Source organism: Pristiophorus japonicus, chromosome 13 (genome assembly GCF_044704955.1).
Source record: "Pristiophorus japonicus isolate sPriJap1 chromosome 13, sPriJap1.hap1, whole genome shotgun sequence".
NCBI lineage: Eukaryota > Metazoa > Chordata > Chondrichthyes > Pristiophoridae > Pristiophorus > Pristiophorus japonicus.
The window spans coordinates 158,462,180-158,484,531 of record NC_091989.1 but is presented as its reverse complement, the minus strand read 5'-3'; the positions used below and the strand labels follow the sequence as shown (position 1 = coordinate 158,484,531).

At 45.0% G+C, this 22,352-nt stretch overlaps 1 protein-coding gene across 1 annotated transcript in view; it reads right to left on the bottom strand.

The window, feature by feature from the left end:
• Positions 1-16,441, bottom strand: part of terfa (telomeric repeat binding factor a) — a 46,824-nt gene extending 30,383 nt beyond the window's left edge. Inside the window, exons 1-3 of the mRNA XM_070897001.1 lie at positions 16,180-16,441; positions 6,452-6,529; positions 6,157-6,269 (exon numbers count right to left, since the gene is read on the bottom strand). Of these exons, the coding sequence (XP_070753102.1) occupies positions 6,157-6,269; positions 6,452-6,529; positions 16,180-16,435 (447 nt within the window). The 5' untranslated portion in view covers positions 16,436-16,441. The remainder of the gene's footprint in view (positions 1-6,156; positions 6,270-6,451; positions 6,530-16,179) is intronic.
• Between the last annotated feature and the right edge of the window lie 5,911 nt (positions 16,442-22,352).

The following is a 22,352-nucleotide window of genomic DNA, read 5'->3' as shown; positions in this document are numbered from 1 at the left end:
GCGGATCGCTGAGAGCGAGGTGTTCCACTGCAAGTCACGCTGATGCAGGCGGACCGCTGAGAGTGAGGTGGTCTACTGCAAGTCACGCTGGTGCAGGCGGATCGCTGAGAGTTAGACCTCTAACTATCCCCAATACTAAATATGGCCAATATAACAACTGAACTAGAGTGGGGACCCAATGGGTCCCTTACCCGCCACCTGGCGGAGAAACAAAAGAAAGTAATAGGAAAGGCCTGGGTTCTAATTCTTCGAGCTCGTGTAAAATTAACAGAGAAAGTAAATCTATCATGTATTAATTTATTTAAAAAATCTTAAGTGATGTATGGATCCAAAAAAAAATAGGCCGGCCAAATAAGCTTTGTTGAATAAAGAGAGACTTTTGTGAATGTCTGTCTTTGAGTGAGAGTGCTTGTGTGATTTTTTTTTTGACTGCGGAATGAATTTTTCATGTGTCTGAAAGCCTGTTTGGAAAAGTGGTGAAGCTGTCTGTTTGTTTTAGCTCCAGCTACTCTTTCAGACAGAGTGAAAGTTTTTTTTTAACCCTTTGTAGTGTTGTCCTGTATTTAAGTTAGAAACGCAGGTGTGGATTTAATTCGGATGATAAGTTACAGAGCTAGGAAATGCCCAAAGGATATAGGTTTGTTGAGCAAAAGATAAAAAATACATGGTCCCGGTGGTTTAAAAAAAACGTTTTTATTTAACATGCTCACTTACTTGTCGAAAGAAAACCCACAATCATCGATTACATTGGGTTGAAAGACATAAATTTAGTCTGGGAATGAGATAAAGAATGCCTTTAAAAAAAAAGCCTGCATGGGTCTCGCGAGATTGCGGGCTGGTGAAGTACGCTCACGCTTCTAGCTCAGTAAAGAGTTTTAAATAAAAGACTGGCATTACAAAATTTGAATTGGGATTTTGAGATATTAAGAGAAGGCACAGCAAAATACGGAGATAAATTCAAACTAAAAAAAATAAATTAAATCTGATGTTAAAACGGCAAGCTTTAGCAGTTTAGAAAAAAGGACATTGTAACAGCCTTGAAACTGGAACATTTGAGATACCAAAAAGCAGCTCTCAAAGCCTACTTGCTAGACTCCATTCTAGTTATGGAAAAGACGAAAAAAAAATAAAGACGCAACCTTGAAAGAAAACAAATTGAACGAATTTGAAAGAAAAAGTGTCTTCGATTGTCTGATGATTTTAAATTAACAAATTTACGGAGATGCGAGCCCTCTGTGTAAAATGCAAAACCTAATTTGAAGAAAGGAGATAAAAAAAAGACGTCACGAACTAAGATAATGATTTTAAATTACGAGTAAGTTTCACTGCAGTTTGGAAAAATTTCCAAAATAGATGTTGTTTATCAAGAAAAGTCCCAAACAGTCTAAACAAGCAGGAGGGTTTTGAAAATAACGAGGAGAAAAGATCTCAGCATAAAGAAAAAAAAAACAGGAATTAAACCAGACACAGAAGTTTAGTGCAGAGAAATAAAACACAAGATTTGCCCAGTGAACGGGACCGTAAAAAAGAAAAACAAAATTAAAATGTGTGGTCTCGTTTTAAATCAATTAAAAAAAAATTTTTTGGCAAGTACTTGAATTTGAAGTTAAGAAAAAATTGGAGTTTAATCTAAAAATTTTCAGATGATTACGCGAAGTCATGTAATGACATCAGGCCTTCTTATAAACCTGTAAAGGAGTTAACCCTTTCCATTGACAGCTGTTTTATTAATTTGGATTTCTTAATAGAATAAAGAAGACTCACCTGACAGATAGTCAGGATAAAAAATTAAACAGAACTGGCCTATGTAATAATACTTGCCTGATATAATAAAGAAATAGATACTCAAACAAAACAAATTCAAGAGTTAAAAGCTAAGATAAATAAGCTGGAAGAGCTTTTTAAAAACGGGACCAGATGGATAGTGCAGTGCGTAGCCATAGCACCATCACCTATGGCAATAGAGCCAATGTACCCCACGGTGGGCAAGTGGAGTCCACAAACCCAACCTAACCCTTACCTCCCATTTCACAGAGTGACCTCGACATGCATGGATAAAAGATGAGTAGACCAGAACCTAACACCTGGTGACGACCAGGATCCGTTTAAAATTTGCAGATAAAACACCCACCGAGACGGAATCACAGTGGCCACTTCAGCTCTGCAGCATATTACTAGGGATCTCGACACTCATACAAGCATCAGATAACCCGGATGGACTACGGGGGATGCAGCAAATGCGGGAAAGACACACTTTCCCAAACTATGGGATCTTGTTTAATTTAACTGATGAAATATGTATTCCAGCAGCCAAGGACTGGAGCAAGGACAGAACTTATTTTAACGCATAATGTTAAGCATGGAATCGTGCCTGTTCTGGTCAATATTTCAGGCATACAAATGCCGGAGTATTGTACAGAACAGGAAAGGGTGGTGTATAGTTTATTAAGTAAGGTTGTAATGCAGCAGGCTGCCGATGCCATGGGTGCCAGTAGGTTCCGAAAACAAGAGCAGGTACATAGGCATAAGAGGGGAACAATCAATGACACTGCTACCGGCTTTAATACCGGGACCTCCATAGTAAACTCACTGGATATACAAGGGCTGAATGAAAAGGTGGAACAACTTAAAGAGGTGATGAGGGAATTGTTAGAGTGGGCAGAGCAGAATCAGAAAGATCAAGCCGACTTAGGAAGGGAAGGCTTAGAGATAGTTAGATGGAATTTCAATAATCGAGACACATGCCAAAACAAATCGCCTAATTGACAAAGAAAAGGAAGATGCCGGAAAGCTCCGACAAGGGCAACTCTGTCATGCTTATGGTTTGTGGATGGTGGGGCAGATATGACACAACCTCAATCAGATCCAAAGAGGGGAGCTACCAGACTGGATAGACAGCTTACATCTGGCTCAGCTGAAGGGAACACTGGATAACTGCACTCTGAAGGGACTTACCAGAGTATACCCAGCGATCCCAAACTGCCAAATGGGCACAGCTGCGGGAGTGGGGATTGTCTTGATGATCCCTATAGTCACACGAGACTCGGGTCCATTTCCCCTTTATCAACTGGAGAATATCGGGGTCGTACGCGACAATGCCTCCCTCCATTACTACTTAACCGCAGACTCTGCTATCCGTAGAGGTAATACGCTATACGGCGTCTCCCTGACAGGGTGCAAACAGAGGGACGAGATCACAGTGTGCCTCCACCCGGTGGGACAGGGAGAGTTAGATGAGTGTGGTTTTAATCAAACCGATGGATGCGTTTTGGAAATAGTAACTGCCCCTACACATTTTGCTCGGGCCGGGTACGGAGGCAAAGGGAGATACTGTGTCTCCACCACGGAACACTCATATCAGTATAACAGCTTGCAATGCCAGATCCCGCAACCAAACTTCTGTTTTACACCCTTACGACCCGTTACTATAGGGTAAGCCCACATTATCCAAGTTAGACGGCGAGGTACCGAAATCATTGACGCCACCGATCAGCTCCATGATCACCTGCAGGGCTATGACGAGCCAGAACAGGCCCCTATTCCCCATTTGGCAGAAGTACTAAGGGAACTAAGACTCAGTCGGACAGTCTGTTAAACTCTACCACCAATTACGGACAAAGATTTAAATACTTTGAAAGACACAGATACAGAGCTGTAGGATGAGAGTTGGTGGAGGAGGGTTTGGAACTGGGGGATGAATGTAAACATCCACCCCTGGATTCGAATTATATCACACATACTGGTCGGAGTACAGCTAGTTTGAGCCTTGACATGGAGTGTCATGGCTTGCCGGTCTTGCAGACATTATGCTCAACAACGGAGGTTTAGCACCAAAGCTCAGATAAGCAAGAAAGTCGGTGTGACTGACGAAAGGGGCGATTCGAACTATATTAATTTGATCGAAGCAAATGGGACTCCTGAAATCGTGTGACTGGCCAGCACGTTGAAGCAGGGAATACCAGGTGATACAAATCCATAAATCATATAACATTAAATTCGTGTCGATTTCAGGGGGCTAGGACTAGCCCCTTTACCGAAAGGGGGGAGTGTTATAGAGAAAGATTTTCCCCTAGGGCAACGGCACCTGTAGCATAGATGTTAGAACATATAAAAATTGTAGTATTAAATGTGTGTAAAATGTATAAAGATGGCTGCTCATGGTTTAGCAAAGACCCAAGGGATGTCAGCCAGCAGAAAAGAGACTGCATTCTTAGTTACTGATAATGGCTGTGTTCTCACGCAGAAACACACTACAGCTCTGCAGATGTTCCTCAGACGAGACGTCCTGGTCCATGATCGAACAATATGACTCTGTTACAGGACGAAGATAAGGAGACTACTCAAAGACAGCACACAAGGACAGTAAGATAAGGGGGTGGCCTGGACCATGTCACAAGATCATCATGAGTATCTCTTAACAACGCATCTCTTAGCAACACATGAGGCAATCACGTAGTCACCTAATGTTTAGAGAGTACTTCTATTGGTCTATTTGAATCTATACGTAATCCATAATCAATGTGATTGGATAGTGTCCGGCCGAAATGGGATGATGTAACTGTAGTAAACTATTGTAAAACATATAAAAATCCATGAAACTCATTGTTCGGCGGAGAGAGGTACCTGGACCCACCAGTTGTTTCATCTCCCCGCCGGCATAATTAACCGTTTTGACATTTAAAACCGACCCAGAATGACGAGTGATTTTTGGAGGGTACATTCGCGCTAACAGGACTTATTGATAGAAGAAACAATCAATCAATTCTGATTCCTTCTCAAAGCTAAGTAAACAGCAATGCATTATTACCTTTGTAGATTTGACAATTAACACTCAATTAAGTCAAGACACGGGTCATTTATCTGCACTCAAAGTAATATGTAAGAAAGTACATCCTAGATATCCACCCAGTTTATTTCCAACTAAGTAGTAAACTGATCTAAGTGGCCACCAGCTACTTGATTACCAAAATTCTATAAAATATATATGGAAAAAAGCATATTTCTGAAGAAAAATAAAACAGGTTTGAGATCAGTTACAGAGGTTATAATCTGAATTTACCATGTCAACCACAGAAGAACCAGAGCACAAATGATTTCACAATATATTGTGGACAGGTTATACTGCTTTCCTGAGGATTGGTAGTCCAAACAAATAAAACTGGTCCCCATTTTTATATTCTTATTGCATTTCCTTTACAAAAATAAAATAATTTGTATTTATATAGCGCCTTTCACATCCTCAGGATTTTCCAAAGCAATTCACAGCTAATTAAGTACTTTTGAAGCCTGGCGGCTGTCGGAATGTTGACAATCACTGCTTATTAATTGCACTCAGCAAGTACCATAACCAGCAATGAGACAAATGACCAGATAACTTTCTGGTGATATTTGCTGAGATAAAATTTTGGCCAGGACACCAGAAGAACTCCCCTGCTCTTTGAGTAGTGTCACAGGATCTTCCTGTGCACCTGAAAGAATAGGCAGAGTCACAGTTTAACATCTCATCCAAAAGACGGTACCTCTGACAGTGCACCATTCCCTCACTTTGTATAGGAACTATCAACATTGATTATGAGCTTAAGTCTTTAGAATAGGGCTTGAACCTACAATTTCATGACTTCACTGGCGAGTCTGCTATCATTGAGTGAAGGCTCACATGTTTACAGATTATGGTTTCTGACAGTAATGGATAATACTTTTTAAAAACAAAATTGACAAATGTAATTACAGAATCTTATTCCTTAATTAAATTTGCAAGAAGCGAGAGAGAAAAATTAGAACATTTAGATTTCGGCAGTCAACAAAATGAAGTGAACTAAGACAGAGAAACAGACAAAGGATACTCAATTATCAAATGTTATATTATACCTTTTATTATACCAAAATACCCTAACAGTTTAATCTTAAGTTCCCTATTTTATGTGTACATAAGACATATAGAGGGAAAACTGAATAGTGATATTAAAATCATGCATAGACAAAAACACAGACTACTTCATTATCATATCTAGAGATGTGCAGTTGTGAACTACCCTGGAAATGATGATAATTTTCATCATAAAGGGCAAGGTCAGAAGGTAACAAGTGCTCCTGCTACCGATGTTTCAAAAATGTTGACTTCTTAATTTATTTTTAAAATCCAAACGGTGAACTAACCTGCACCACCACAGCTCCTCTGATCTCTTGGAACAAATCCTCACCGAGTGAGAACTCTGCTTTCATCTGGCCCAGAATTGTCAAAACAGATTCTACTGGCACGGCATCACTCTCTGAAAATGAAAAAGTTATGCATTTAAATGCATATTGACCACATACAATTATGTATAAAAAGTCAACGATACTTGTAAACCGTTTTAAATGTTTTGATTATAACATCAAAGTCTGAGGAAAGAAATACCATGAATGAGCCTAAATAGTGAGTGCTTTGTCTACAGCAATAGCATTTACTTACCAAATTTGGATAGAAATTGTAGTGTGAGAAGTTTCTTTCCAATCTCCTCTGTGTCGATATATGGTCGGTTTAAGACAGCTGTAATTGGGAGGGGAAAGAGAAGGAAAACGCATTTCAGAGTCAAATAAAAGTCAGATTCATAATTAGCTTTTTAAGACCAGGAATATTCACTTGAACATGCATACTAAAAGATCCAGGACCTTTCGAAATAAGTGTAATGCTTTAACCTCCACGGTTACAGATTCTACAATGCGTACTGTATTTTATCATTAAAAATCATTGGGGTAGAAGGATGTCGAGGAGAAAGTACCCGAGTCAGAAGGTTGCAAGTTCAAGTCCCACTCCAGGGGCTTGAGCACAAAAATCTAGGCTGACACTCCAATGCAGTGCTGAGGGAGCACTGCATTGTTGGAGGTGTCGTCTTATGGATGAGACGTCAAACCAAGGCCCCATCTGCTCTCTCACGTGGTCGTAAAAGATACCATGGCACTATTTCGAAGAAGAGCAGGGGAGTTATCCCCTGGTGTTCTGGCCAATATTTATCCCTCAATCAACATAACAAAAACAGATTATCTGGCCGTTATCACATTGCTGTTTGTGGGAGCTTGCATGTGCACAAATTGGCTGCTGCATTTCCTACATTGCAACAGTGACTACACTCCAAAAGTACTTTATTGGCTGTAAAGCGCTTTGAGACGCTGGGTGGATGTGAAAGGCGCTATATAAATCCAACTCTTTCTTTCTTTTACCTATTGTTCAATGCATTCTCCAATTCTAAATGGAAAAAAAAACGCACACCATTATGTTTGACATTTTAACGGTGTCAATTTGATTGCAAGCATGGAAATCTCAGATCCCCCATATTGAAAGGCCTGCTGGTTCAGTGCCTTTAGTGATGAGGAAATTCCCTATGTGGCTTCAGTTACCAAGAAAAAAAACTTGCATTGGTTCACCTTCCTCTTTTTATTGGGAAATTCTTGTGTCTGTCATTCAGGGCTGGCTTTCATAAGTCTGCTAGTTTTGCATCAGAAGATTTGTAGGTGCTTTTGATTTATATGTTCTCTACCTCTTCTGATTTATTTTGAACCAATCACCAAAATGTTACAGGGAAGCATTGCACAAAGTAAGCAAACTTTGAAGTGTGTGCTATGCAAAAGACATTGTATAATTAATGATAAAATACAGTACGCATTGTAGAATCTGTAACCGTGGAGGTTAAAGCATTACACTTATTTCGAAAGGTACCAGGACTTTTGTTTACCTTGTGAAGAATGTAAAAGAAAAATAAAGACTTGCATTTATATTGCACTTTTTACAACCACTGGACGTCCCACAGTGCTTTACTGCCAATTAAGTATTTTTTGGAGTGTAGTCACTGTTGCAATGTAGGAATTGTGGCAGCCAATTTGCACAACAAAATCCCACAAAAGCAATGTGATAATGACCAGATGTTTAGTGATGTTGATTGAGGGATAAATATTAGCTCAGACACCGGTGATAACTCCCCTGCTTTAGCGCCATGCGATTTTTTAAGTCCATTTAAGAGGCCTCAGTTTAACGTCTCTTCTGAAAGTACCTCATTACTGCAATGTGTGTTAGGCTCTGGGGTGGGACTTGAACCCACAACCTTCTGACTCAAAGGCAATGGTGCTACCAACTGAGCCACAGCTGACACACAATGTACCTTTTGTGAAGATCGTCAACTTATAATTAACTGGGGTTCTTGACTATATTTAGTATTGTCAGCAGCTTGGGTATCCTCTACTCCCAAATATTTTATGTAAAATGTTCAATGTTCTTATTCTGAAGTATAGCCCACCCAAGTACCATAAACATTTTATTACCGATATCTCTTCAATACTTTCCTTCCTCTGCCTCTGCACCAAACGACTTCTCATCGTCGATGATTTCAACCTTCATCTCAATTCACCATGCTCTCTCTCCTTCGAGTTAACTAGCCTCCTATCCTCCCTTAATCTCTCCCTCCATGTAAACTCCCTAACCCAGACACACAGCCGCCCCTCGACCTTGCCATCTATCGTGGCCTCGCTTCTCCCATCATGTCAATTACAGATAAGGCCATCTCTGACCACTTCTTCCTATCGCTCTCCACCCACGTCCCCCTTCCGCCCCTCCAACCCAACCTCCTGTGTCTGTCCCTGGAAAAAACTCTTTGCCAACTCTCTTACAACTGCACTTAACTCTGTTCTCCGACTTCCTTTTCTGGCTCCCATGTTGACTGACATTGTTAACAGTTCTTTTTCCTCAGGTACTATCCCCCTCTCCCTCAAATCTGCCATATTCACTTCTCTCTTCAAAAGACCCCCGACCCTCCATCCTTGTAAACTACCACCCCATCTCCAACCTCCCTTACCTCTCCAAAGTCCTTGAACATGTTGTCGCCTCCCAAATCTGTTCCATCTTTCCCATGATTCCATGTTTGAATCCCTCCAATCAGGTTTCCGCGCCTGCCACAATACCGAAACGGCTCTCATCAAAGTTACAAATGACATCCTTTGTGACTGTGACAAAGGCAAACTATCCCTCGTCGTCCTTCTTGACTTGTCTGCAGCCTTCGACATGGCTGACCACTCTATCCTTCTCCAATGCCATTCCACCGTTGTCCAACTGGGTGGGACTGCACTCGCCTGGTTCCATTCTTATCTATCTAATCATAGCCAGAGAATCACCTACAACGACTTCTCTTCCCGCCCTGCATCGTTACCTCTGGTGTCCAGGGATCTATCCTTGGCCCCTCCTATTTCTCATCTACACGTTGCCCCTTGGTGACATCATTCGAAAACACAGCGTCAGTTTCCACTTGTACGCTGATGATCCGGCTCTACCTCACTACCACTTCTCTCGACCCCTCCACGGACTGCTTTTCCGACATCCAGTTCTGGATGAGCAGAAATTTTCTCCCAATTGAATATTGGGAAGATCGTAGCCATTGTTTTCGGTCCTCGCCACGAACCCCATTCCTCTCCCATACTGCTGTCCGAGACTGAACCAGACTGCTCACATTTGACCCTGAAATGAGCTTTCGACCACATATCCTTAGCATAACTAAGACCGCCTATTTCCGCTTCCTTTACATCGCCCATCTCCACCCTTGCCACAGCTCATCTGCTGCTGAAGCCCTCATCCACACCTTTTGTTACCTCGAGACTTAACAATTCCAACGCACTCCTGCTTAGCCTCCCACATTCTACCCTACATAAACTAGAGATGATCCAAACCTCGGCTGCTCGTGTCCTAACTCGCACCAAGACCCGCTCACCCATCATCATCATAAGCAGTCCTTCGAAATGGAGGAAAACTTGCTTCCACTCTAAAAATGAGTTCTTAGGTAACCAAACAGTCCAATACGGGAATTACAGTCCCTGTCACAGGTGGGACAGTCATTGAAGGAAAGGATGGGTGGGGAGTCTGGTTTGCCGCACGCTCCTTCCATTGCCTGCGCTTGCTTTCTGCATGCTCTTGGCGACGAGACTCAAGGTGCTCAGCGTCCTCCCGGATGCTCTTCTTCCACTAAGGGCGGTTTTGGGCCAGGGACTCCCAAGTGTTGGTGGGATGATGCATTTTATCAAGAAGGCTTTGAGGGTGTCCTTGAAACATTTCCTCTGCCCATCTGGGGCTCACTTGTCATGTAGGAGTTCCGAGTAGAGCACTTGCTTTGGGAGCCTTGTCAGGAATGCGAACAATGTGGCCCACCCAACAGAGCTGGTCGAGTGTGATCAGTGCTTCAATGCTGGGGATGTTGGCCTGAGCAAGGACACTAATGTTGGTGCGTCATTGCGCCCAGGGGATTTGCAGGATCTTGCGGAGACATCGTTGGTGGTATTTCTCCAGCGAATTGAGGTCCATGTCTCTGAGCCATACAGGAGGGCGGGTATCACTACAGCCCTGTAGACCACGAGCTTGGTGGTAGATTTGAGGGCATGATCTTCGAACACTCTCTTCCTCAGGCGGCCGAAGGCTGCGCTGGCGCACTGGAGGCGGTGTTGAACCTCGTCATCGATGTCTGCCCTTGCTGATAACAGGCTCCCGAGGTATGGAAAATGGTCCACATGGTCCAGGGCCGTGACGGTGATCTTGATGACTGGGGGGCAGTGCTGTGTGGCGGGGTCAGGTTGGTGGAGGACCTTTGTCTTACAGATGTGTAGTGTAAGGCCCTGTGCTCACTGACCTACACTGGCTTCCTGTTAAGAAACACCTCAATTTCAAAATTCTGATCCTTATTTTCAAATCACTCCATGGCCTCGTCTCTCCCTACTCTCCTCCAGCCCCACAACCAATCACCTCCAGCTGCACAACCACACCCACTCTACCACCACCACTGAGATGTCTGCGCTGCTCTAATTCTGCCCCCTTAAGCATCCCTGATCTTAAATCGTTCAACCATTGGTGGCCATGTCTTCTGTTGCCATGGCCCCAAGCTCTGGAACTCCCTACCTAAATCTCTCTATCTTCCTTCAAGACGCTCCTTAAAACATACCTCTTTGACCACGCTTTTGGTCACCTGTGCTAATTTCTACTTGTGCGGCTTGATGTCGAATTTTTAATCTCATAATACTCCTGTGAAGCGCCGGACGTTTCACTACGTTAAAGGCACTATAGAAATACAGAGGGCATAAATACATAGGGCCAAAGGTCAGAAAACGTTAGTGGGAGTTGTGTACAGACCACCAAGCAGTAGTAGTGAGGTTGGGGATGACATCAAACAGGAAATTAGATTTGCGTGCAATAAAGGTACAGCCATTATCATGGGTGACTTTAATCTACATATAGATTGGGCTAACCAAACTGGTAGCAATACTGTGGAGGAGGATTTCCTGGAGTGTATAAGGGATGGTTTTCTAGACCAATATGTCGAGAAACCAACTAGAGAGCAGGCCATCCTAGACTGGGTCTTGTGTAATGAGAGAGGATTAATTAGCAATCTTGGCTTGCGAGGCCCCTTGGGGAAGAGTGACCATAATATGGTAGAATTCTTCATTAAGATGGAGAGTGACACAGTTAATTCAGAGTCTAGGGTCCTGAACTTAAAGAAAGGTAACTTTGATGGTATGAGACATGAATTGGCTAGGATAGACTGGCGAATGATACTTAAAGGGTTGACGTTAGATAGGCAATGGCAGACATTTAAAGATCACATGGATGAACTACAACAATTGTACATCCCTGTCTGGCATAAAAATAAAACGGGGAAGGTGGCTCAACCATGACTAACAAGGGAAATTAGGGATAGTGTTAAATCCAAGGAAGAGGCATATAAATTGGCCAGAAAAAGCAGCAAACCTGAGGACTAGGAGAAATTTAGAATTCAGCAGAGGAGGGCTAAGGGTTTAATTAGGAGGGAGAAAATAGAGTATGAGAGTAAGCTTGCAGGGAACATAAAAACTGACTGCAAAAGCTTCTATAGATATGTGAAGAGAAAAAGATTAGTGAAGATTAATGTAGGTCCCTTGCAGTCAGAATCAGGTGAATTCATAATGGGGAACAAGGAAATGGCAGACCAATTGAACAAATATTTTGGTTCCGTCTTCACTACGGAAGACACGAGGGTGTAGCGAGAAGGAGGAACTGAGGGAAATTCTTAATCGTCAGGAAATGCTGTTCGGGAAATTGGCCTGATAGTCTGCATCCCAGAGTTCTTAAGGAAGTGGCCCTAGAAATAGTTGATGCATTGGTGGTCATTTTCCAACATTCCATGGACTCTGATTCAGTTCCTATGGATTGGAGGGTAGCTAATGTAACCCCACTTTTTAAAAAAGGAGGGAGAAAACAGGGAATTATAGACCGGTTAGCCTGACATCGGTAGTGGGGAAAATGCTGCAATCAATTATTAAAGATGTAATAGCAGTGCATTTGGAAAGCAGTGACAGGATCGATCCAAGTCAGCATGGATTTATGAAAGAGAAATCATGCTTGACAAATCTTATATAATTTTTTGAGGATGTAACTAGTAGAGTGGATAAGGGAGAACCAGTAGATGTGGTGTAGTTGGACATTCAAAAGGCTTTTGACAAGGTCCACACAAGAGATTAGTGTGCAAAATTAAAGCACATGGGATTGGGGTAATGTATTGACATGGATAGAGAACTGGTTGGCAGATAGGAAGCAAAGAGTGGGAATAAAAGGGTCCTTTTCAGAATGGCAGGCAGTGACTAGTGGGGTGCCGCAGGGCTCAGTGCTGGGACCCCCGCTATTTACAATATATATTAATGATTTAGATGAAGGAATTGAATGTAGTATCTCCAGGTTTGCAGATGACACTAAGCTGGGTGACAGTATGAGCTGTGAGGAGGATGCTAAGAGGCTGCAGGGTGACTTGGACAGGTTAGGTGAGTGGGCAAATGCATGGCAGATGCAGTATAATGTGGATAAGTGTGAGGTTATCCACTTTGGTGGCAAAAACAGGAAGGCAGATTATCTGAATGGTGACAGATTAGTAAAAGGGGAGGTGCAACGAGACCTGGGTGTCATGGTACATCAGTCATTGAAAGTAGGCATGCAGGTACAGCAGGCAGTTAAGAAAGCAAATGGCATGTTGGCCTTCATAGCGAGAGGATGTGAGTATAGGAGCAGAGAGGTCTTGCTGCAGTTGTACAGAGCACACCTTGAGTATTGTGTACAGTTTTGGTCTCCTAATCTGAGGAAGGACATTTTTGCTATTGAGGGAGTGCAGCGAAGGTTCACCAGACTGATTCCCGGGATGGCAGGACTGGCATATGAAGAAAGACTGGATCGACTAGGCTTATATTCACTGGAATTTAGAAGAATGAGATGGGATCTCATAGAAGCATATCAAATTCTGACAGGATTGGACAGGTTAGCTGCAGGAAGAATGTTTCAGATGTTGGGGAAGTCCAGAATCAGGGGTCTGTCTAAGGATAAGGGGTAAACCATCCCGGACCGAGATGAGGAGAAACTTTTTCACCCAGAGAATTGTGAACCTGTGGAATTCTCTACCACAGAAAGTTGTTGAGTCCAGTCCGTTGGATATATTCAAAAGGGAATTAGATGTGGCCCTTACAGCTAAAGGGATCAGCAGGTATGGAGAGAAGGCCGGAGTGGGGTCCTGAAGTTGCATGATCATATTGAATGGTGGTGCAGGCTCGAAGGGCCGAATGGCCTGCTCCTGCACCTATTTTCTATGTTTCTATCATAGGCAGTCCCTCGAAATCAAGACAGACTTGCTTCCACTCCAAAAGTGAGTTCTTAGGTGACCGAACAGTCCAATATGGGAATTACAGTCTCAGCCACAGTCGTTAGAGTAAAGATTGAAGATCTCCTCAATCGAGATTCTGCCTTGACGCGAGTGTTCTTGATTCCATCCCGCAGCATGCTACCCGCCACCACCTCAGTGAGACCCCAACACTGCACAAGGTAGAAAAAGCCATAAGACAGTTTAAAAACAACAAGGCTACGGGTGCGGACAGAATCCCTGCTGAGGCATTGAAGTATGACGGAGAGACACTGCTGCCGCGAATACACAACCTCATCTCTCTCATCTGGAGGGAAGAGAGCATGCCGGGGGATCTCAGAGATGCAGTAATCATGACCATCTTTAAAAAAAAGGGACAAGTCTGACTGCGGCAACTACAGAGGAATCTCCCTGCTATCAGCAACTGGGAAAGTCGTCGCTAGAGTCCTCCTCAACCGTCTTCTTCCTGTGGCCGAGGAGCTCCTCCCGGAGTCACAGTGCGGATTTCGTCCCCTACGGGGCACAACAGACATGATTTTTGCAGAGCAACAGCTACAGCAAAAATGCAGGGAACAGCGCCAGTCGTTATACATGGCCTTCTTCGGCCTTTGACACTGTCAACTGCGCGGGTCTATGGAGCGTCCTCCTCCATTTCGGATGCCCCCAAAAGTTCGTCACCATACTCCCTCCGCCTGCTCCACGATGACATGCAAGCCGTGATCCTTACCAACGGATCTATCACAGATCGAATCAACGACTGGACCGGAATCAAACAGGGCTGCGTCATCGCCCCAACCCTCTTCTCAATCTTTCTCGCCGCCATGCTCCACCTCACAGTCAACAAGCTCCCCACTGGAGTGGGAACTAAACTACAGAACCAGTGGGAACCTGTTCAACCTGCGCCGTCTCCAGGCCAGATCCAAGACCACCCCAACCTCTGTCGTCGAGCTACAGTACGCGGACGACGCCTGAGTCTGCGCACATACAGAGGCTGCACTCCAGGACATAGTCGACGTATTTACTGAGGCGTACGAAAGCATGGGCCTTATGCTAAACATTGGTAAGACAAAGGTCCTCCACCAGCCAGTCCTCACCGCACAGCACTGCCCCCCCCGCAGTCATCATGATCCATGGCGCGACCCCGGACACCGTGGACCACTTCCCCTATCTCGGGAGCCTCCTATCAACAAGAGCAGGCATCGACGACACAATCTACTACCGCCTCCAGTGCAGCCTTCGGCCGCCTGAGGAAGAGAGCGTTTGAAGACCAGGCCCTCAAAACTGCCACCAATCTACAGGACTGTAGTTATACCTGTCCTCCTATATGGCTGAGAGACATGAACCATGTACAGTAGACACCTCAAGTTGTTGGAGAAATATCACCAACGACGTCTCCGCAAAATCCTACACATCCCCTGAGAGGACAGGCGCACCAACATCAGCGTCTTCATTCAGGTTAACATCCCCAGCATTGAAGCACTGACCACACTCGATCAGCTCCGCTGGGCAGGCCACATAGTCCACATGCCAGATACAAGACTCCCAAAGCAAGAGCTCTACTCGGAGCTCCCTCACGGCAAACGCGGCAATGGTGGGCAGCGGAAACACCCTCAAAGCCTCCCTGATAAAATGCGACATCCCCACTGACACCCGAGAGTCCCTGGCCCAAGACCGCCCTAAATGGAGGAAGTGCAATCGAGAGGGCGTTGAGCACCTCGAGTCTCAACGCCGAGAGCATGCAGAAATCAAGCGCAAACAGCAGAAAGAGCGTGCGGCAAACCAGTCCCACCCACCCCTTCCCTCAACGACGATCTGTCCCACCTGTGACAGAGTCTGTGGCTCTCGTATTGGACTGTTCAGCCACCAAAGATTCCGAGGGACTGCCTATGATGATGATGATGATGATGACGGAGTAAAGGGTGGGTGGGGAGTCTGGTTTGCCGCATTCAACTTCCGCTGTTTTTTTGCATGCTCTCGGCAACGAGACTCAAGGTGCTCAGCACCCTCCCGGATGTTCTTCCTCCACTTAGGGCGGTGTTGGGCCAGGACCCGGTGGGGATATTACACTTTATCAAGGCGGTTTTGGGGCTCACTTGCCATGTAGGAGTTCCAAGTAGAGCACTTGCTTCGGGAGTCTTGTGTCGGGCATGCGAAGAATGTGTCCCGCCCAACGGAGCTGGTTGAGTGCGGTCAGTACTTCGATGCTGGGGACGTTGGCGTCATCGAGAACACCGACGTTGGTGCGTCTGTCGTCCTAAGGGAGTTGCAGGATCTTGCGGAGACACTATTGGTGGCATATCTCCAGCGATTTGAGGTATCTACTGTATACGCTATATAAATACAAGTTGCTGTTGTTGACATTCATGGGAAAACGCAGGTCTATCGGTATTGGTTGAACCATGTATCCTTTTCCTTGCTGGGCCTTGCAAATATGCTTGGTTTTATCTAAAAAATAATTAACTTGTTAACTTGTCCCTCATCTTTAATCCAGTATCGACAACCCGATCGCTCTTCTCACCCGTTATCACATTCAGGACGGCGCAGAACTCCTCGTACTCCCCGGCTCCGAACGCTTTGAGCGCGCAATAAAAGTTAAACTCCAACGTCCAACGGTTCACCACGTGTTCGGGTTCCGGGCGATCGTCTGCATCCTCACGGGAGCGTGCTCCCTTCCTGCACATCAGCCTTAATCCCACCGCAGTTTGCGGCAAGCCCCCACTTAACCCCCCGAGCTGTTGCTCCGAACCGCCGCTCAACCCCAAACACCCTGCCATTTCTCACAAACAATGCACCGGAACTGACGCTTCCCCCTACCAGGACTACAGCCTCACTGTCCAGAATGCTTTGGGGCGAAGAGCGGGCCACTTGTGCCGCCATGTTGTGAGGGTAGGAAATGGCAAACATCAGACCTGCGACTTTTGATGAGAACAATCTACCAGCTCCATTCCATTTCTAAAGAAGCATCTACATTTTAAATAGACACATTTATATTATTGCTTAATATACTGGTATAGTGTATGGCAAACAGAAATGAACACGTTATGAAAACCAAAGCTTCTGGGGGCATAAAGGGGTGGGCAATAAATGCTGGTTTTGACAGCAACGCCCACGTCCTATAAAAAAACAGCCTTTAGGGATCCGTATTCATTTAAGTTCTAACATTTTCTTTAAATTGATCCAAGGCCAAGGCTTTTTTACAAAAATACACATAATAGGTGTTTTTTCATATAAGATTGATGACTTGCAGTAAAAGTGAAACACGTCTACAGTATTACATATTAATGAGAAATTTGTTCTGTTGAGCCCTTTCTATTGTCTTTGTAAAGGGCAAATACACACACTGTAGTTCAGATGCATGCTTCAAAGGGTGAATTTCCTCAGTTTATATTTATAGATAAATTGGTCCAATTAATACCTCAAACAATGTCACTACAAGAGATAGTTGTCATCTATAATGGTTGTCCCTTTGGGGAGTTTCCTGCTCGAAAAGACAGCATTGTATCAAAGTAGCTGTCATGTATGTACATTCTGTTTGTAGCCACCAAATGGCATCATTGTTGGGGGCCACTGAGCAGCACATACATGGTGCTGCTCAGGTATAAAAGGCCAGGCATTTTGAGAGTCAGGCACTTTTGGCCTAAATAAAGAAGAGCAAGATTGTACCTTGCTTACTTAAATAGTACTCAGTTTGAACCTTTATTGCATACTTAACATTTGGCGATGAGAATACAAGTACCTTTATTTGCAAAATGAGCACGATTGGATTTTTAGAGCGATTCGTCGAGGGAGAAGATTGGGCAGACTTTGTGAGCCGTCGTGGCCAACAAAATGAAAGGGGTTGACGATGCAGTTCGGCGCCAGGCTGTGTTCCTCACTGTGTGCGGTTCAAAGATCTACGGTCTGATAAAGAATCCACTCATGCCTAGTGATCCAACAGAGAAAACGTACGAGGAGTTGTGTACATTGGTACGGGAGCACCTCAAGCCAGACGACAGCATCATCATCTCGAGATACAGGTTTTATACACACGTTCGATCGGAGGGCCAGAGCGCGGCGGAATTCGTTGCCGATCTGAGACATCTAGCAGGACCGTGCAAGTGTGGGACAGTGTTGGCAGACATGCTGCGGGACTTCTTTGTTATCGGTATCAACCACGAGGTGATCCTGTGCTCAAACTTCTGGCGGTGGAGAGTTGGATTTAAAAAGGGCCATCCAGATCGCTCAATCATGTATGACAACGGACAGGAGTCTAAAGCAAATAGCGGTGAAAAACCGAATCTGGGCAAGTACTGTAAATGCGATTGATTCAGCGTTCGGCAGAGCGGCACATGGCAGGGCCTATCCGGCTGCGTTCGCGAAACCTGTGGCTGCCCAAAGTCCGCCAGCGGGAATGTATCCGACTTCTCCATGTTGGCGTTGTGAGGGAAATCATCGGCACCAGCAGTGCTGATTTAAGCAATATAGTTGCAAAGGCTGTCTGAGAGTGGGGCATCTCCAGCGCAAGTGTCTGCAGATGAGCAAGAGAGCTGCGACACACCACGTGGAGGATGAGAGTCATACTAGCGCGGATCCGGATATGCAATCCGAGATGCCAGAGGAGGAAGTGAATGGACTGAACTCCTTCATAACCAAGAGTAAACCAATGTGAAGTTTAACGGGATACCGGTATCGATGGAACTGGACACGGGGACGAGTCAATCGATCATGAACAAGACGGCATTTAATAAGCTGTGTGATACTAACACTGTGAGGCCCAGGTTGAGCCCTGTTAACAGCAAGCTGCGCACGTACACCAAAGAACTGATAAAGGTGATTGGCAGTGCACAAATGAATGTGTCATATAACGATGCGGTTCACGAGTTACCGCTGTGGATTGTTCCAGGCAATGGCCCAACGCTGCTCGGCAGGAGCTGGTTGGAGAAAATCAGATATGACCAGAATGACATAAAGACATTGTCATAGGAGGAAGATACATGTGCCCAAGTATTGAGCAAGTTCCCCTTGCTGTACAAACCGGGTATCGGCAACTTCACGGGAGCAGATCCGGTTCAAGGTTCAAGGTGCAGATCCACATGGATTCAGATGCAAGACTTGTCCATCATAAAGCTCGGGCAGTGCTGTATATGATGAGGGAGAAGGTTGAAATTCAACTGGATAGATTCCAGCGTGAAGGGATCATATCACCGGTCGAATTTAATGAATGAGCCAGCTCCATTGTTCCTGTGCTGAAAACTGATGGCACAGTTCCCTTCAGAATCTGTGGAGACTACAAGGCTACGATCAACAGGGCAGGGTTTCGAAACAAGATCAGTACCCGTTACCGAAAGCTAATGACTTGTTTGCGACGCTAGCCAGAGGGAAGTCGTTCACAAAACTGGACTTGACGTCAGCCTATATGACACAGGAGTTGGTTGAGACATCGAAGAGACTTATGTGCATTAACACGCACAAAGGATAGTTTATATACCCCAGGTGCCCTTTCGGAATTCACTCGGCTGCAGCAATATTCCAGAGTAATATGGAAAGTCTACTGAAGTCCGTTCCCAGAACCACCATGTTCCAAGATGACATCCTGATCACCGGTTGTGACTCCAAGGAACATCTGAACAAACTGGAAGAGGTTCTACTGCGTTTGGACAGAGTGGTACTCAGACTGAAACGCTCAAAGTGAGTCTTCTTAGCACCGGAGGTCGAATTCCTCAGGAGGAAAATCGCCGCTGATGCATCAGACCTACTGACGTGAAAACCAAGGCCATCAAGAATGCACCCAAGCTGCAGAATGTGATGGAGTTGTGTTCGTTCCTGGGTCTACTCAACTACTTTGGTAACTTCCTACCTAAATTGAGCACCTTACGAGAACTACTGCACATGCTATTGAGAAAAGGTGACAACTGGGTGTGGGGCACATCACAAGACAGAGCTTTCAAGAAAGCCACCAATCTGCTTTGTTCGAACAAGCTGCTGGTACATTATGACCCATGTAAACATTTAGTTTTGGCCTGTGACGCATCATCATATGGAATTGGTTGCATACTCCAACAAGCCAATGAGTCGGGGAAACTTCAACCTGTCGTGTATGCATCCAACAGTTTGTCTAAAGCAGAAAGCGCCTACAGCATGGTAGAAAAAGAAGCTTTAGCGTGTGTGTACGGTGTTAAAAAGATGCATCAATGCCTGTTCGGTCTGAGGTTCGAATTAGAGACTGATCACAAGCCGCTCATTTCATTGTTTTCCGAGAGCAAAGGTATCAATACCAATGCTTCATCCCGCATCCAAAGGTGGCCGCTGATATTATCTGTCTATGATTATGTCATTCGCCACAGATCTGGCACAGAGAATTGTGCCGATGCTTTGAGCTGGTTGCCGTTGCTCACACCGGAGGTGGAAACGCTACAACTGGCGGACCTAATGTTAATCATGGATGCTTTTGAGAGTGAAGGAACCCCTGTCACGGCTCAACAAGTTAAGACCTGGACCAGCCAGGGCCCGATTTTATCAGTGGTAAAGGGTTGCATCCTCAAAGGGGATTGGTCTGCCATACCTAAGCAAATGTGTGAGGATGCCAAACCATACATTCGTCGCAAGGACGAACTATCTATTCAAGCAGATTGCATATGGTGGGGCAATTGCATTGTAATGCCCAAGAAAGGGAGAGCGAAGTTCATGCGTGAGTTATACAGCACACATCCTGGTATAGTGATAATGAAGGGCATCGCCAGGTCCCATGTATGGTGGTCAGGAATTGATTCTGAGCTGGAAGCATGCGTGCGTCAGTGCAACACTTGCATGCAGCTCAGCAAAGCACCAGCAGAATCGCCGCTGAGTCTTTGGTCGTGGCCATCCAAACCTTGGTCCAGGATCCATGTAGATTTTGTAGGTCCCTTCCTGGGTAAGATTTTTTTAGTGGTGGTGGATACTTATTCGAAGTGGATAGAATGCATAATTATGTCATCCAACACGTCCACGGCAACCATAGAGAACCTCAATGTCATGTTCACGACACATGGTCTGCCCGACATAGTGGTGAGCGACAATGGGTCGTGCTTCACCAGTCAGGAGTTTCAGGAGTTTGTGAAACTCGATGGCAAAAAACATATAAGGTCAGCACCGTTCAAGCCTGCGTCCAATGGGCAAGCTGAACGTGCAGTACAAATTATCAAGCAAAGCATGAGGAGAGCAACCCAAGCGTCACTGCAGACCCGCTTGTCCTGCATACTGCTGAGTTACAGGACAAGACCCCACACACTCACACGGGTTTTGCCTGTTGAACTCATGATGAAAAGAGGTCTTAAGACCAAGCTATCTCTGGTACACCCGGATTTAAATAATCATGTTGAATACAGAAGACAAAGTCAACAAGGGTACCATGATCGCGCAACTGTGTCACGCAAGATTTATGTTAATGATCCTGTATATGTGTTGAACTATGATAAGGGTCCCAAATGGATCGCTGGTACGGTCATGGCCAAGGAGGGCAACAGTGTATTCATTATTAAGTTCAAGAATGGGCAAACTTGCAGGAAACACATGGATCAGACAAAGCTGAGGCACACAGACGAGCCAGAACAGTCGGACGAAGAAACCGTCGATGACCAACCAACCTATCAGCAGTCTTCAGAGGATTCAAGGGTCATCAGTGAACCCGGAATTTCCATCACGGACCTGTTCATTAAAAATGAACTTGCAATTCCTGACATGGCCACTGCCACCCCAACAAGTCAGTCATCCAGCCATCAGCCACAACAGACCCCGCACACTCACTCAAGGCTGGAATCGAGCTGAGACGGTCATAGAAACATAGAAGCATAGAAAATAGGTGAAGGAGTAGGCCATTCGGCCCTTCGAGCCTGCACCGCCATTCAATGAGTTCATGGCTGAACATGCAACTTCAGTACCCCATTCCTGCTTTCTCGCCATACCCCTTGATCCCCCGAGTAGTAAGGACTACATCTAACTCCTTTTTGAATATATTTAGTGAATTGGCCTCAACAACTTTCTGTGGTAGAGAATTCCACAGGTTTACCACTCTCTGGGTGAAGAAGTTTCTCCTCATCTCGGTCCTAAATGGCTTACCCCTTATCCTTAGACTGTGACCCCTGGTTCTGGACTTCCCCAACATTGGGAACATTCTTCCTGCATCTAACCTGTCTAAACCCGTCAGAATTTTAAATGTTTCTATGAGATCCCCCCTCATTCTTCTGAACTCCAATGAATACAGTTGATCCAGTCTCTCTTGATATGTCAGTCCCGCCATCCTGGGAATCAGTCTGGTGAACCTTCGCTGCACTCCCTCAATAGCAAGAATGTCCTTCCTCAAGTTAAGAGACCAAAACTGTACACAATACTCCAGGTGTGGCCTCACCAAGGCCCTGTACAACTGTAGTAACACCTCCCTGTCCCTGTACTCAAATCCCCTCGCTATGAAGGCCAACATGCCATTTGCTTTCTTAATCGCCTGCTGTACCTGCATGCCAACCTTCAATGTACCATGACACCCAGGTCTTATTGCACCTCCCCTGTTCCTAATCTGTCACCATTCAGATAATAGTCTGTCTCTCTGTTTTTACCATCAAAGTGGATAGCCTCACATTTATCCACATTATACTTCATCTGCCATGCATTTGCCCACTCACCTAACCTATCCAAGTCACTCTGCAGCCTCATAGCATCCTCCTCACAGCTCACACTGCC